This window comes from Vigna angularis, chromosome 1 (assembly GCF_016808095.1).
Source record: "Vigna angularis cultivar LongXiaoDou No.4 chromosome 1, ASM1680809v1, whole genome shotgun sequence".
Taxonomy (NCBI): Eukaryota; Viridiplantae; Streptophyta; class Magnoliopsida; order Fabales; family Fabaceae; genus Vigna; species Vigna angularis.
In genome coordinates this window covers 22,638,924-22,655,384 of record NC_068970.1, presented here as the reverse complement: position 1 = coordinate 22,655,384, position 16,461 = coordinate 22,638,924, and the positions used below count along the sequence as shown (strand labels likewise).

The 16,461-nt window shown below is 32.1% G+C and overlaps 1 protein-coding gene and 1 pseudogene across 2 annotated transcripts; both read left to right on the top strand.

The window, feature by feature from the left end:
* Positions 1-2,266: 2,266 nt before the first annotated feature.
* Positions 2,267-4,832, top strand: LOC108334237 (probable serine/threonine-protein kinase PIX13). 2 transcript variants are annotated; one of them, XM_017569983.2, is made up of 6 exons: positions 2,267-2,508; positions 2,628-2,983; positions 3,271-3,406; positions 3,495-3,586; positions 3,956-4,079; positions 4,373-4,832. In XM_017569983.2, the coding sequence occupies exons 1-6, from the start codon at positions 2,442-2,444 to the stop codon at positions 4,681-4,683; spliced, it is 1,086 nt and encodes a 361-aa protein (XP_017425472.1). In that variant the 5' UTR covers positions 2,267-2,441; the 3' UTR covers positions 4,684-4,832. The 2 variants fall into 2 exon arrangements, with proteins under 2 accessions (XP_017425472.1, XP_017425463.1); XM_017569974.2 differs by having other exon boundaries at positions 3,495-3,631.
* A 3,974-nt stretch (positions 4,833-8,806) lies between these two features.
* On the top strand, positions 8,807-15,890 carry LOC108328444 (probable serine/threonine-protein kinase PIX13; annotated as a pseudogene).
* Positions 15,891-16,461: the final 571 nt, after the last annotated feature.

Below are 16,461 nucleotides of genomic sequence, written 5' to 3'. Positions count from 1 at the left end.
AATGTTTTCTTCTATTTCTTTTTGCTTCTGTTGCTACAAATCTATCGTCCTCTATCCTTTGTTCCACACCCGTTCAAACATAAGAAATCCATACTGTATACTAATTTTGCCCAAATTAATCAATTTTCATATTACTTGTTTCTTCAATCTTCCATTCTCTTGAATCATGTTGATAAATGTGTACAATTGCTTCTGGAATAAAAAAAATGCTAACATCGTAAAACAATCTTTAAACTTTTTTTCTTTATAAATATCATTGAAAAAATGTTCTAAAAAATTAACAAGACTTAAAAAAGAAGAGAATAACTAACAAACGAAACACTAAGAGAAGATCAAATTGGGTCTCCTCGATTTTTTCATAACTAAATGTATCGTGTAAAGTCATCTTCGTAAACTTTTACTATCTCTTTTGTCTTTTAGCGAATGGTTGGATGACTAAAGAAAATTTTTCAAACGCTGAAGTTAAAAGAGATTTTAGTCAAATTTGAATTAATAGTCAAAGTATGATTAAAATAATATTTATAAAAATATTTTATTAACCATGAATCTCACTTAAATGAGTCTCAGGTATAAGTTTGTTGATTTAGAAGCCTAATAGCCAATTTATCTGTGAAAAATTGCATTTGTTTTTAACTAAGTTACTCAAGGTAAGAATGTCTCTAACAGGCAAAAGTAAGTATCGACAGGTAACACCCTCTCCTAATGAGGAACATGCTTATCAAAAGATGAATGTAGCCTTTAATTCGGGAAACATAATATTTGGTACCAGGTATTTGGCACCAACTAGTGAACATGGAACTTACCCTTTCAAGAGTACAATTCTCGGTATTCAATAGATAGTCCATCTCTTGAAGAGTATTCGGTGGTTATTCTATCAGTTCTATTAGTTACAAGTTATCTAGTACTAGGTACCCGATAAACAATATCCTATTAGTGTCTTATGTAACTTATTTAAATATTGTAATTAATAGTGCTGAAGTGTCTTCGACCACATACAATACACCTTCATATATTTGTTTGTTTGTCTAGTGTGAAGTCATCATGACGATGAAAATCAAGAACAAAAATAGAAACCCTTTTAAAGGGTGTTTAGGAAGCTTTTTTGAGAACTTCATTTTCTTCTTAAGGGACGATAATGGTAATGCATTCGTGTGGGAGTGGATGAGAGAGTTGGTTGGAAGTTATCGGGGTACTGGAATCAATTTTTGTTAATTGATTCTTGCCTCTTTTATATTATCCTAAAATTGGTTATGAGACGTGTGTGGGTGGTGCATGAAAATCATTTTCATAATTAAACGCGCATTTAGATCGTAAAGAAAATGAAAAATGTTCTTTTAATAATTTTTTACAACAGTTTACGTTATAGCTCTTAATTGGTTTATTTTAAATATAAATACCAATAAAAATAATGACATGTATTACAAAAAGTTGTTAACATATGGGGATAAAAAAATAGCACAAACAAGTTATCTCCCCCATACCTAGTTCAATTACTCTTTCTCGACAACTCTCGATTCACTTCGCTTACCACGTTCTCAACTCTCGATTCACTTCGCTTACCACGTTCTCAACTCTCGCAATCATTATCTGCTTCCAAGAACAATCTCTCTCGGTGCTCTACACTCTTCACTGATTTCCCCCTTTTCAACCTCGCGCCACCATTCTTGAAACTGAAACTTCCCCTCCAAAATCGCATGCAAGCTAGGTTGACTACAAAGTCTAGTACGCCACACACAAACATCACACAACACATACCACTAGGCTAAGCTCAATTCACTGACATAAAATCATTTAATATCTATTTAAGTTATCTTATTTCGTTTATATCACATTTTTAACTCGAATTAATTTTCACACCACATACAACATATATCTTTAACCTACTATACTAAGATGTAACTAATTAAACCATATGGTACTTTTGTAAACAAATTTTATTTTATTAATAAACAATGTTTCAATTATTAATTTATATCTAAAAATTGTATAAATTTTGGGATCTTACATTCAACTCTACATAAAATAAACAAGTGTTTATGTAAAATTATATATCTTCAAAGATCTTTACAAAATAAGAAATTGTTGATTTAATTCATTAGAAAAATAAAGACCAAGGAGCAGTCATTATTGAAATTGAAAGAGTTGTTTAATTTTAAATTGAATTAATATAATTAATTTAAGGAAAAGTTTGACAGAAAGAAGTTGTTTAATTTTAAATTGAATTATTTCATAACATGTATATTTGCTTTTAAAAGGGCAACTTCTGTATCAGTTTGACAGAAAGAAGTTAGACAAATGTTTATTTAGTATGAACGCGAAATTATTGTCTGATCTAAAACCAGTAGGAACGAACAGCTTCAAATTAAATAGTTGACAATCCAACACACAGTCTGGTTAATCAAGTGTCAACCAAAACCAGAGGTTTCTGATTGCCATATAAGATGGGTCTTTGCTTCTCCGGTGCTCCATCACTTCAATACTCTTCACTCAACCGCCCTCGTTATCCAGGCAAGTTATCAAAATTTCTGTGCGCTTTCTTAATTTATCCCAAAAAAGGAAATGGTTCGTTCCTTTTTTTTCCTCCGATTCTAATTTTCCCATGATGGGTTCGGTTCCTCTGTTTTCAGGCTCATCAGACATTCACGGCAGCAGCGTCGAGTTCTCCGAAACCATCACAACCACCGATATCAGAAAAAGTCAGTTTTCCGTGAGAGAAACCATCTACAGCGATTGCTCTCCTATTCCTTTTAACCATCGCCAACTTCTGAAATGGCCTGAGTTGAAGGTTTTCAGTTTTAAGGAGCTGAAATCTGCCACAGGGAATTTTAAATCCGACAGATTGGTCGGTGAAGGTGGGTTTGGCAGAGTTTACAAGGCATGGTTGGATGAGAACACCTTCACCCCCGCCAAACCAGGCTCTGGAGTTGAAGTTGCCATCAAAATGTTCAACCACAAAAGTAATCGAGGGTTTTTACTGTGGCAGGTCGCTTTATTTTGATCTCATTTACGTTTTTTAAACTTTGACTTTAAATTTTTAACGAACTGAAATACTTTCGCCCTTAGATTAAAGTAATTGCTATCATGTTATGCATCTTAGCAATTGAATAAAAACTTTTCTTTACTATGTGGTAAGTTAGATGAACTTGTCCTTTTCTATCATGTTATTATTTTACTTGTCATGTTGCATTTAATTTCCGTGCCATAAATCCAACGTCTTGAACAACTTGAGTTGCTATTTAAACCTGATTTTGTGTTGGTTGGAAAATACAGTCTGAGGTAAACGTTTTAGGAAGGCTTTCTCACCCCAACGTGATCAGGTTATTGGGGTACTGTTGGGACGAGGACGAGTTTCTTCTTGTGTATGAGTTCATGCCAAACGAAAGCTTTCACTATCATCTCTTCGAAAGTATGAATTGATGACAATTAAAACAGATTGAAGGAAACAACTATTGACTCTGAGTTTAATTCATATAATTTGTCTTGTCTCTGAGCAGGAAATCATGAACCACTTTCGTGGAACACCCGGCTTAAAATAATTATCGGTGCAGCTCGGGGATTAGCTTTCTTGCATGCCAACGAAAATAAGGTCATATTCAGAGATTTCAAGTCCTCAAATATACTGCTGGACGGGGTCAGTTAGTTTTTGTTCGTTGATGTTCGTATGTCGTATTGGAATCCAAAGCAAACACAGTATGAAATTTTGATGAATGGGCTGTTACTAATTTGGACCCATCATTGGTTTTACTAGGCAAACTCATTTTGAAAAAGTTTAACTCCATCTTTTAACATACAACCTGAAAAATGCAATATCTTCATTCTCATAGTCTCTTTCTTAGGGCCGTCAATACTATAGACCAGGTGACTAGTTGAAGAATAATATTACATGATGATACTTTTAAATTGAGTGCTAAATTCCTCATATAACTCTGATAAGCGATTGCTTTGTATAGTACAGAATTACAATGCAAAAATAGCAGACTTTGGGTTGGCTACATTGGGACCATCGGAGGGACAATCACATGTAAGTACCAGTATCATGGGCACCTTTGGTTATATTGCACCAGAATATATTACAACAGGTAATTATATCTGGTTTATTTGGTTTGAGGAAGTACTTTTTGTTTTAATTTCACATGTTCACAAGTAATTACTTAAATGACACCTGACTTGTTTTGCGAAAATAAGCCAAAAACAAAATAACAGAGAAAGTTTCCTTAAAAAAATAACAGACCTTAATGTAGTAATAGTAAAGCAATGAATGTTTTGTGGATGATGAAGTTGGGAAGATAGACTAAAATAAGGAATGATGGAGTCCAATGCTTTGACTCAGCACAAACTAACATGTTTTTGCATTGTACGAATATTTGATCAGGGGACTTGTATGTGAAGAGTGATGTGTATGCATTTGGTGTAGTGCTTCTTGAAATACTTACAGGCATGAAGGCACATGACACAATAAGGTCAACAGGGCAGCAGAACCTGGTTGAATGGAGCAAGCCCTGTCTCTCTTCCGAAATAAAGTTGAAAACAATTATGGATGGTAAGATAGAGGGTCAATATTCACCCAAAGCTGCATTACAAGCAGCACAACTTGCTCTAAAATGCCTAGAGCATGATCCTTATCAACGTCCTTCAATGGAAGAAGTTCTTGAGGGATTGGAAGCCATTGAAGATAACCAGTGAAAATACCCAACTTACATTTGTAATTTTTTTTTCTTAAGTTTTTCTAGATTGGTTTCAAGTTTAAAAGACAAAATAATCTTTATCTAAAAAAATCAAATGACCTAAGGAATAGATTCAAACTAGCCAATAGAAAGAAATTTCATAATTCATTAGTTATCTTATGTAGAGTTTTACATGTGAAATAAATTGTCATCATTTGCTTCTAAATTTAATTTATAAGAGTAAGAGAATTTTGGATATTAAAGATTATGATTAAATAATTATATTTATTCTTTTAATGTATAAAAGTAAGAGAAATTTATATACCTGTTTAGAATTGTAATTAAATAATTTCGATATATATTTTTTAAACTTAAATCAATTTAACCATATTTGTAAATACAAAAACTATTGCATAACAATTGTGGAACGTTCGGTCTTTTGGATGAATGCATGCATTAATATATCTCTACTGATCAATTTAAAAACTTGTTCCATTTACTAGACATATTTTTATACTAAAATTATTTATTTTACTATATGACCATTAATTAGGTTTATGATTGTTTTAATGATTTATGTATTTGTTTTATTTTATTTTATTAATTTAAATTAATGTGTGTGAGTTCAGCAAAGAAAAAATTATTTTAAAAGTAATAAATATGATTTAAAATTGAAAATAAATATAATTTTAAATTTTTCTCTTTTTCATTAATTGTTAATGATATTATATATTTTATTATTATTTTGATTTTTTAATTTTCCTACTATATTTATTTCTGTATTGTATATTTATAGAAGATCCTTCTATTCCCCATACGAGAATTAGTTGCCACGTACTTTTGTTTAAAAAATTAATTATAATATTTTATTTCATTTCAAAATTGTGATTACTCTTTATTCATTTTTTTCTCCCATACACAAGATAACATATAATGTTATAACAAAATAAAAAATTCATCACAATCTTAAGGATAAATTACTTTATATAATTAAAAGCTAATGAATATTATAAAAGTAAAAAATAATTAAAAAAACATCTCTTTGTTAATTTTTATATATTATAGATATCCAAAAATTGTATTTGCACATGTTTATATATATAATATGAATAATTCGAAGTAATACATTTGTACCCTTTTGCGTATAAAAAGTACAAATTATTTTATAAAAAGTTTGAAAATTTTAAATTAATAAAAGGAAAATTTTCTAATTTTCTTAAAAAATAGTTTAATTTAATTAATTTAATTTAACTAAAATATTTTTTTTTAAAAACAAGTTAGATGTTTTTCTTTTCACGTTATATGTTGTATTTTAAACATTTGGGATCTTTTGAATATTGCATAATTTTTAACTAATATAGTTTGTCTCTTTTCTTCTCCTTCTTTTCTCTTATGTTGCTACAAACCCATATTGTAAACTAAATTTTTTCAAATTAATTAATTTTTCATATCCTTGATCTTCCATTCTCTTGAATCATTTTGATAAACATGTACATTTTCTTACGAAGTCAAACAAAAATGCCTAACATTGCAGAATAATCTTCAAACTCTTTTTCTCTAAATATCATTAAAGGGTTCAAAATGTAGCAACCCAAAAAATTCTAAAATCTTGAAACAATCTTTAAACTTTTTTTCTTTATAAATATCATTGAAAAAATGTTCTAAAAAATTAACAAGACTCAAAAAAGAAAGAATAACTAACAAAAGAAACAATAAGAGAAGTTCAAATTCGGTCTCCTTTATTTCTTCAATTTTTTCATAACTAAATGTATAGTGTAAAGTCATCTTCGTAAACTTTTACTATCTCTTTTGTCTTTATCTCTTTTGTCTTTTAACGAATGGTTGGATTACTAGAGAGAATTTTTCAACGCTCAAGTTAAAAGTCAAATTTGGATTAATACAAAAAGTGAAGTCAAAAGTATGATTAAAATAATATTTATAAGAATATTTTACTAACCATGAACCCCACTTAAATGAGTTCAGTTATAAGTTTGTTGGCCTAGAAGTCTAATAGCCAATTTATCTGTGAAAAATTGCATTTGTTTTTAACTAAGTTACCCAACATAAGAAAGTAGGTATCGATAAGTAACACCCTACCCTAATGAGGAACATGCTTATCAAAGGATGAATGTAGCCTTTAATTCGGGAAACATAATATTTGGTACCCGGTAATAGGCACCCACTAGTGAACATGGAACTTACCCTTTCAAGAGTACAGTTCTCGGTATTCAGTAGATAGTCCATCTATTGGAGAGTATTCGGTGATTATTCTATCAGTTCTATTAGTTACAAGTTATTTCGTACTAGGTACCGATAAACAATATCCTATTAGTGTCTTATGTAATTTATTTAAATATTGTAATTAATAATGCTGAGGTGTCTTCGACCACATACAATACACCTTCATATATTTGCTTGTTTGTCTAGTGTGAAGTCATCATGATGATGAAAATCAAGAACAAAAATAGAAACCCTTTTAAAGGGTGTTTAGGAAGCTTTTGAGAACTTCATTCTCTTCTTAAGGGACGATAATGTTAATGCATTTGTGTGAGAGTGGATGAGAGAGTTGGTTGGAAGTTTCTTTCTACGGATGTGCGACAATTTGGATGAGCGAATTTGTAGGAGGAAGTTTTTATCCATCCTTGCTTTAATGCAGAGATCTAAGACTATTTACTCTACATTCACACCGTGAAAGACAAAAATAACCTTGACTATAAGCTTGTTGAGGTGAGAAATCTTGCATTTTGTTCATTCCTTGAATGTAATTCTCATTGAATTTTAGAGCGGTTCCATGCATGTGGGATAGAATCAATTATGGGTTAATGTGAAATTGATTCTTCCCTATATTACAACCCATTCTGGTGTATTTCAAATCTTCATCACATTGATTATGGGATGCTAAAGGAAAGGCGGAATCGATTTCACACGTCTCCAAAAAAGTTTGGAATCATTTATCGGGGTACTTGAATCAATTTTTGTTAATTGATTTTTGCCTCTTTTAAATTATCCTAAAATTGGTTATGAGACGTGTGTGGGTGGTGCATGAAAATCATTTTCATAATTAAACGCGCATTTAGATCGTAAAGAAAATGAAAAATGTTCTTTTAATAATTTTTTACAACAGTTTACCTTATAGCTTTTAATTGGTTTATTTTAAATATACATACCAATAAAAATAATGACATGTATTATAAAAAAGTTGCTAACATACGGGGATAAAAAAATGGCACAAACAAGTTATCTCCTCCATACCTAGTTCAATTACTCTTTCTCGACAACTCTCGATTCACTTCGCTTACCACGTTCTCAACTCTTGCAATCATTATCTGCTTTCAAGAACAATCTCTCTCGGTGCTCTACACTCTTCACTGATTTCCACCATTCTTGAAACTGAAACTTCCCCTCCAAAATCGCATGCAAGCTAGGTTGAATACAAAGTCTAGTACGCCACACACAAACATCACACAACACATACCACTAGGCTAAGCTCAATTGACTGACATAAAATCATTTAATATCTATTTAAGTTATCTTATTTCGTTTATATCACATTTTTAACTCAAATTAATTTTCACATCACATACAACATATACACAAGATCTTTAACCTACTATACTAAGATGTAACTAATTAAACTATATGGTACTTTTGTAAACAAATTTTATTTTATTAATAAACAATGTTTCAATTATTAATTTATATCTAAAAGTTGTATAAATTTTGGGATCTTACATTCAACTCTACATAAAATAAACAAGAGTGTTTATGTAAAATTATATATCTTCAAAGATCTTTACAAAATAAGAAATTGTTGATTTAATTCATTAGAAAAATAAAGACCAAGGAGCAGTCATTATTGAAATTGAAAGAGTTGTTTAATTTTAAATTGAATTAATATAATTAATTTAAGGAAAAGTTTGACAGAAAGAAGTTGTTTAATTTTAAATTGAATTATTTCATAACACGTATATTTGCTTTTAAAAGGACAACTTGTGTATCAGTTTGAAAGCAAAACAGTAAAAATCAATTCAATTGAAAGTCAAGAATGAGTATTTTCATTCTCTGGAATTTATTTATAAATGGAAAAATTATTGATAAAATATTGTTTTAGCTTTCCGAGCTGTTGCAGAAGATTACTTACTCATACTTAGACAAATGTTTATTTAGTATGAACGCGAAATTATTGTCTGATCTAAAACCAGTAGGAACGAACAACTTCAAATTAAATGGTTGACAATCCAACACACAGTCTGGTTGATCAAGTGTCAACCAAAACCAGAGGTTTCTGATTGCCATATAAGATGGGTCTTTGCTTCTCCGGTGCTCCATCACTTCAATCCTCTTCACTCAACCGCCCTCATTATCCAGGCAAGTTATCAAAATCTCTGTGCCCTTTCTTAATTCATCCCAAAAAAGGAAATGGTTCGTTCCTTTTTTTTACCTCCGATTCTAATTTTCCCATGATGAGTTCGGTTCCTCTGTTTTCAAGCTCATCAGACATTCAGGGCAGCAGCGTCGAGTTCTCCGAAACCACCACAACCACCGATATCAGGAAAAGTCTGTTTTCCGTGAGAGAAACCATCTACAGCGATTGCTCTCCTATTCCTTTTAATCATCGCCAACTTCCGAAATGGCCTGAGTTGAAGATTTTCAGTTTTAAGGAGCTGAAATCTGCCACAGGGAATTTTAAATCAGACAGATTGGTCGGTGAAGGTGGGTTTGGTAGAGTTTACAAGGGATGGTTGGATGAGAACACCCTCATCCCTGCCAAACCAGGCTCTGGAGTTGAAGTTGCCATTAAAAAGACCAAGGATAGAGGAGGGTTTTCAGAGTTTCAGAGTGGCAGGTCGCTTTATTTTCATCTCTTTCATTTAATTTTTTAAACTTTGACTTTAAATTTTTAATGAACTGAAAACTTTTGTTGGAAGATGCAGTCTGAGGTAAATTTTTTAGGAAGGCTTTCTCACCCCAACGTGATCAGGTTATTGGGGTACTGTTGGGACGAGGACGAGTTTCTTCTTGTGTATGAGTTCATGCCAAACGGAAGCCTCGAGTATCATCTCTTCGGAAGTATGAACTGATGACAATTAAAACAGATTGAAGGAAACCACTCTTGACTTTGAGTTTAATTCTTATTATTTGTCTTTTTTCTGATCAGCAAATCATAGCATGGAGCCACTTTCTTGGAACACCCGGCTTAAAATAGCTAAGGGTACAGCTCGGGGATTAGTTTTCTTGCACGCCACGGAAAATAAAGTCATATTTAGAGATTTCAAGCCCTCAAATATACTTCTCGACGAGGTCAGTTATTTTTTGTTCGTTGATTTTCGCATGTCCTATGCTTATTGGAAGCCAAAGGAAATACAGTATGAAATTTTGATGAATTTTGTTAGTTATATTATTGAAGGAAAGGTTGAGAGAGTGAAACAGAGAAAACTAAGAGAATGGAACAGAGGAATATAAAACTGCTTAGTATATTATTTTTGGAGTGTAATTGTTTTTATAAAGCAAATAAGTGAACGTAAATGTACGAAAATGTTGGCCTCTATAACCACTAACAAACTAGTGCTCTTAGTGTCTAAAAATTAGCAAATAAATTCTACTAGTCAACATGACTTTTATTTTCCTAAAAAATAGCATAACATATAATTTAAATTTTTTAATTTCCAATAGTCATTAATCAACACTCCTCCTTGACTTTGGAACTGCAAACTCCAAGCTTTTGTCTCAAGAACTCAAATCTAGATTTTGGAAGTGCCTTGGTTAGGATATCAGCCACTTGATCTTCTGATTTGCAATAGACTAGTTTTACTTGTCCTTCTCTCTGAACTTCTCTTAAAAGGAAAAGTTTTATCTTAAAATGCTTTTTTTGCCATGAAAAACTGGATTATTGGCAATTGAAATTGCAGCTTGATTATCTACAAAAATCTTTGTGTTGTCTTCTTGTTCTATGTGTAAATCAGTCATGATCTTCCTTATCCAGACAGTTTGATTTACAGCAGCTGCAGCAGCAACATACTCTGCTTCTGCTGTTGATTGAGCTATAATTTCTTGTTTTTTGGAACATCATGAAAAAACTCCAGAACCAAGTGAGAAACAATAACCATAAGTGCTTCTCATATCATCAACACATTCTGCCCAATCACTATCTGAATAACCATGAAAACTTAAGCTTTCAACTTTCTTCAACCATATACCATAATCAATTGTGCCTTTAACATATCTAAGAATTATTTTTGCTGCTTGAAAATGAATTTCACTAGCACAATGCATGTACCTTGATAACAAACTCACTGAATGCATGATGTCTGGTCTGGTGGCAGTTAAATACATTAAGCATCCAATTAAGGATCTAAACAGCCTTTCATCAACCTTTTCAGCACCATCTTCTCTGCAGAACTTTTCTTTTTGGTTCATTGGAGTTGCAGCTGACTTACACTCTCCCATGTTGAACTTCATAAGCACTTCCTTTGCATACTTTTCTTGACACACAAATATTTCATTTTTCTTTTGTTGCACTTGCATACCAAGAAAAAATGTCATCTTTCCAAGGTCTGTCATTTCAAAGACATTTTCCATTTCTTCTTTAAACTTGTCAATCATCTCCTTACAATTTCCTGTAACAAATAAGTCATCAACATACAGAGATATTATAAGTATATCTTCATTCACCTTTTTAATATATAAGGTGTACTCATTCAGACTTTTCACAAAGCCTAAGCTCATTAAATGTGCATCAATTCTGCTATACCAAGACCTTGGTGCTTGTTTCAAACCATATAATGCCTTTTTCAGTAGATAAACCTTGTATTCTTGTCCTTGAAGAGCAAAACCTTCTGGCTGTTCCACAAAAATTTCTTCCTCCAAATATCTATTCAAAAATGCTGATTTTACATCCAATTGATGTATAAGCCAGCCCTTTTGTGCAACTAGTGCTAGCAGCAATCTTATTGTGTCTAGCCTGGCAACTGGGGCAAATGTTTCAGAGAAATCCACCCTAAACATCTGAGCATATCCCTTGACAACAAGTCTTGCCTTGTACTTGTTCACAGAACCATCGGGATTGAATTTGGTTCTATAAACCCACTTTACTCCAATGGCCTTCTTATGACTAGGTCTATCCACCAACTCCCACGTCTGATTTTTTTCAATCATTTTGAGCTCCTCTTCCATAGCATTTATCCATTTTTTGTCAGTTGCAGCCTCTTCATATCCACCAGGTTCCATGACGGCAACATTACACCTTTGATAGATGTCAGAAAGCAATCTTATTCCTCTGACAGGTTCATCATCCACATCTTCATTCTCCTCCTGCAATCCAAGCTCATTGTTGCCTTTCCAGTTCAAACAATCAAATTGTTCAAGGAATTTGTTGTCTTTCCAGCTCCAACAGTCAAACTCCAAGAATTTCACATCCCTGATAACAATGACTTTGTTTTTGTGTGGAAGATAGATCCTGTAGGCCTTTGAAATCAAGCTATAGCCTACAAAAATTCTAGGTTCTGCTTGCTTGTCCAATTTGTCTCTCTTAATATGAGGAATATAAGAGAAACACAAGCAACCAAATATCTTTAAATTAAACAGCTCAGGTTTGTAACCGTACCATGCTTCAAAAGGCGTTCTCTGTTGTAAAGCTTTTGTTGGCAGTCTATTGAGTAAAAACACTGCAGTATTTACAGCCTATGCCCATAATTTTTTAGGCAAATCTTTGTCATGAAGTAAGCACCTAGCCATCTCCATAATCGTCCTATTTTTCCTTTCTATGGTGCCATTTTGCTGAGGTGAATAAGGGGTTGTAAGCTGGTGTTCTACACCTGTATCTTCACAAAACTTGTTAAATTTTTTTGAAGTATATTCAGTTCCATTGTCCGATCTGATCATCTGCATTTTGCACTTGCTTTGATTTTCCACCAAAGTTTTAAACTTCCAAAAAATGTCAGCAACTTCATATTTAAACTTCATAAAATATATCCAACACATTCTTGTCATGTCATCAATGAAAATAATATAATACCTACTGCCATTCAATGATGGTGTGCTCATAGGTCCTCCAACATCTGTATGTATCAATTGTAGATTTTGTATAGCCCTCCAAGTCTTGTTTTGTGGAAATGGGAGTCTTGTTTGCTTTCCATACTGACAAGCAATGCATGTAGGAGATTCTTCTTCTATATCAGGTAAGCCTCTGACCATGTTATTCTTCTTCAAGAATATTAGAGCACTATGGTGAAAATGGCCCAATCTTTTATGCCAAAGTATTGTATTGCTGACCTCTTTGTGCACTGCAGCATGTTCTTCACTCATGAAGTCCAAAGCAAAGCTTTTTCCTTTCATTCTAACTTTAAATACTTCCTTTGCCTGCTGAATCTTTGATTATGCAGTTTTTATCTTCAAACAACACCTTATAACCTTTTTCAAGCAATTGAGAAACACTCAACAGGTTTTGGTTAATTTCTGGAACATATAAAACATCTGAAATTAGTTTCAAACCTGTTTGACCTTCAATTGCCACTGTTCCTTTGCCTTTTACTGCAATATATGCTCCATTACCTACTCTGACTTTAGAAAGTGCAATTTTGTCAAGTTCTTTAAAGAGCTCTCGATCATAACTCATATGATTTGTGCAACCACTATCTATGAGCCAACTTTCTGTGGAGCTATTGGCAGCAAAGCATGTAACAACAAACAATTGTTCCTCTTGTGGTTGATCTTCATCAACCTTAACTTCTCCTTGTTGTTGATGAGATTTGCAAATCTTTTCCATGTGCCCTAGCTGCCCACACTTATGACACTTTACATCAGGTCTCCACCAGCACCTTTTTTGTGGATGATTGGTTTTTTTACAATGAGGACAAGGTGGAAAAACCTGATTATCATTACTCTTGTTGATCTTGTTTAATCTTCCAGGTTTGGTGTCATTGTTCTGCTTCTTTTTCTGTTTGTTGCCATTGCTCTGGAATTGGACTTGAAAAGCACCCTCCACAGATCCTTCTTGCCTCATAAGTCTTCTTTGCTCTTGGGCCTGTAAGGCATGCATCACCTCTGCCAAGGTGATCTTAGATAGATCCTTTGTGTTCTCCAAGGTAGCTATAGAAGCTTCATATCTCTCTGGTACTGATACAAGAATTTTTTCAACAATTCTTGAATCAGATAAAGCGGTGCCCAGCAATCGTACTTTGTTGGCAATGCCAAGCAACGTATTTGAGTACTCTCTTTTATGGTGTCTGATTCTTTCATTCGCTGCAGCTCAAATTTTCTCATTAAATTCAATACTTGCATGTTTATAATCCTCTCATCTCCTGCATATTCTTCCTTCAAGTAATTCCAAATTGCTTTTGCTATGTTGTGAGACATGATCCTGGTGAAAATTATTTTTGAAACACCAGAAAATAAACATGCCTTTGCCTTTGCTTTTCTGGTTTTTTTCTCCTTGTAGGTTTTCATCTGTGCTATAGTGGGGTTGTCGGGCAGCGGAGCAATTTCGTAATCCTCCTCCACTGCTTCCCAAAGATCCAAAGCCTCTAGGAAGTTCTGCATTTTTATGGCCCAGAGATCATAGTTATCTCCATCAAAGATAGGAGGAGCAACTTGAGAGAAACTTGTTTCAGCATCCATAGGTCCCGTAAGATGTAGCTCTGATACCAATTTATTGGTTATATTATTGAAGGAAAGGTTGAGAGAGTGGAACAGAGAAAACTGAGAGAATGGAACAGATGAATATAAAACTGCTTAGTATATTATTTTTGGAGTGTAATTGCTTTTATAAAACAAATAAGTGAACGTAAATGTACTAAAATGTTGGCCTCTATAACCACTAAGAAACTAGTGCCTAGAAATTTGTAAATAAATTCTACTAGTCAACATGACTTTTATTTTCCTAAAAAATAGCATAACATATAATTTTAATTTTTTAATTTCCAATAGTCATTAATCAACAAATTGACAGTTACAAATTTGGACCCCATCAATCATTTTACAAGCCTAACTCAATTTGAGATAGTTTAACTCCGTCAGTTATAACACAACCTCAAAATTCAATATCTTGATTATCTTTCTCTCTTTCTCAGTGCTGTCAATACTATAGAGCTGGTGACTGGTTAAAGAATATTACATGATGTTATGAGTGCGTAATACTTTTAAATTTGAATGATAAATTCCTCATATAATTGTGATAACGTACAGAAACGATGCAAAATTATCAGATTTTGGCATAGCTAAATTGGGACCATCTGAGGGACAATCACATGTAACTACCGAGCTCATAGGCACCTATGGTTATGCTGCTCCAGAATATCTCGAAACAGGTAACTATATCTGGTTTATTTGGTGTGAGGAAGTATTATTTATTTAATTTTAGATTTTCACATGCATTTACTTAAATGACACCTGACATGTTTCATGAAAATAAGCTAAAGACAAAATAACAGCAGAGAAAGTTTACTTAAAAGAAAGACCTTAATGTTACAGTAGTAGTAAAACAATGAATGTTTTGTGGAAGATGAAGTTGGGAAGGTAGACTAAATATAAGGAATAACGAAGTCTAAGAATAATGATACCTTCATTTGCTATAGATTATAAGGATAAAATAGTAAAAAAAATGTAAATTTTTGTTTTGCTTAAAAAAGAGAATAAAATATAAGTAATGGAAGTGTCAAATGAATCTAAAACATAACATTTAGGTGTGTCAAAAATACAGACTGACATTGTTTTGGATTGTATAAATATTTGACAGGGCAGTTGTATGTGAAGAGTGATGTGTATGGATTTGGTGTGGTGCTTCTTGAAATACTTACAGGCATGAGGGCATTTGACACAAGAAGGCCAACGGGGCAGCAGAACCTGGTTGAATGGACAAAACCTTGTGTCTCTTCCGAAAAGAAGTTGAAAACAATTATGGATGGTAAGATAGAGGGTCAATATTCACCCAAAGCAGCATTACAAGCAGCATTACAAGCAGCACAACTTGCTCTAAAATGCCTAGATCATGACCCTAATCAACGTCCTTCAATGGAAGAAGTTCTTGAGGGATTGGAAGCCATTGAAATATCCGTTCAAGATAGATTTGTAATTTTTTTTCTTAATTTTTACTGGATTGGTTTCAAGTTTAAAAGACAAAATAAAATATCCATTGAAGATACCCAACTTAGATTTGTAATTTTTTTTCTTAATTTTTACTGGATTGGTTTCAAGTTTAAGATGTAAAATAAATAATTTTTATAATTTTATTACGAGCAATTAATTAAATTTTAAAAATTAATTCTAAAATGTAAAGAATAAAATAGTAAAATAATTTATAAGAATAATTTAAAATTATAAATGAAATAATAGTATAGATATATGTTCTAATATTATTTTTATTTTTTATGTTTACAAGTATATTATTTTTTATGCTTACAAGTATATTCTTTTATTGTGTGCATATACATATATATATATATATATATATATATATATATATATATATATATATATATATATATATATATATATATATATATATATATATATATATATATATATAGAAGTACCTTCTATTTTCCTTGTGGAATTATTTGCCATGCTTTTGGTGAAAAAAAACGAATCGAATTTTTTTATTATTTTATTTGCCACAATTTAATTACTTTTTCTCCAAAAAAATAATACAATAAAAACAATTATCATAATTTTAAGGATAAATTGTAAACAATTTAAAAGTTATATCTCTTTGTTAATTATTATAAATTATAGACATTCAGAATTTGTATTTGCACACATTTACTTATAGAATATCATTAATTCAACCTAATATTTTCTTATT

Excerpts from the sequence above, each read along its gene's own strand:
- LOC108334237 (XM_017569974.2), top strand. The coding sequence starts at position 2,442 with ATGGGTCTTTGCTTCTCCGGTGCTCCATCACTTCAATACTCTTCACTC. Across the intron at positions 2,509-2,627 it reads CAACCGCCCTCGTTATCCAG|GCTCATCAGACATTCACGGC; the intron begins GCAAGTTATCAA and ends CTCTGTTTTCAG. Across the intron at positions 3,632-3,955 it reads CAAATATACTGCTGGACGGG|AATTACAATGCAAAAATAGC; the intron begins GTCAGTTAGTTT and ends TGTATAGTACAG.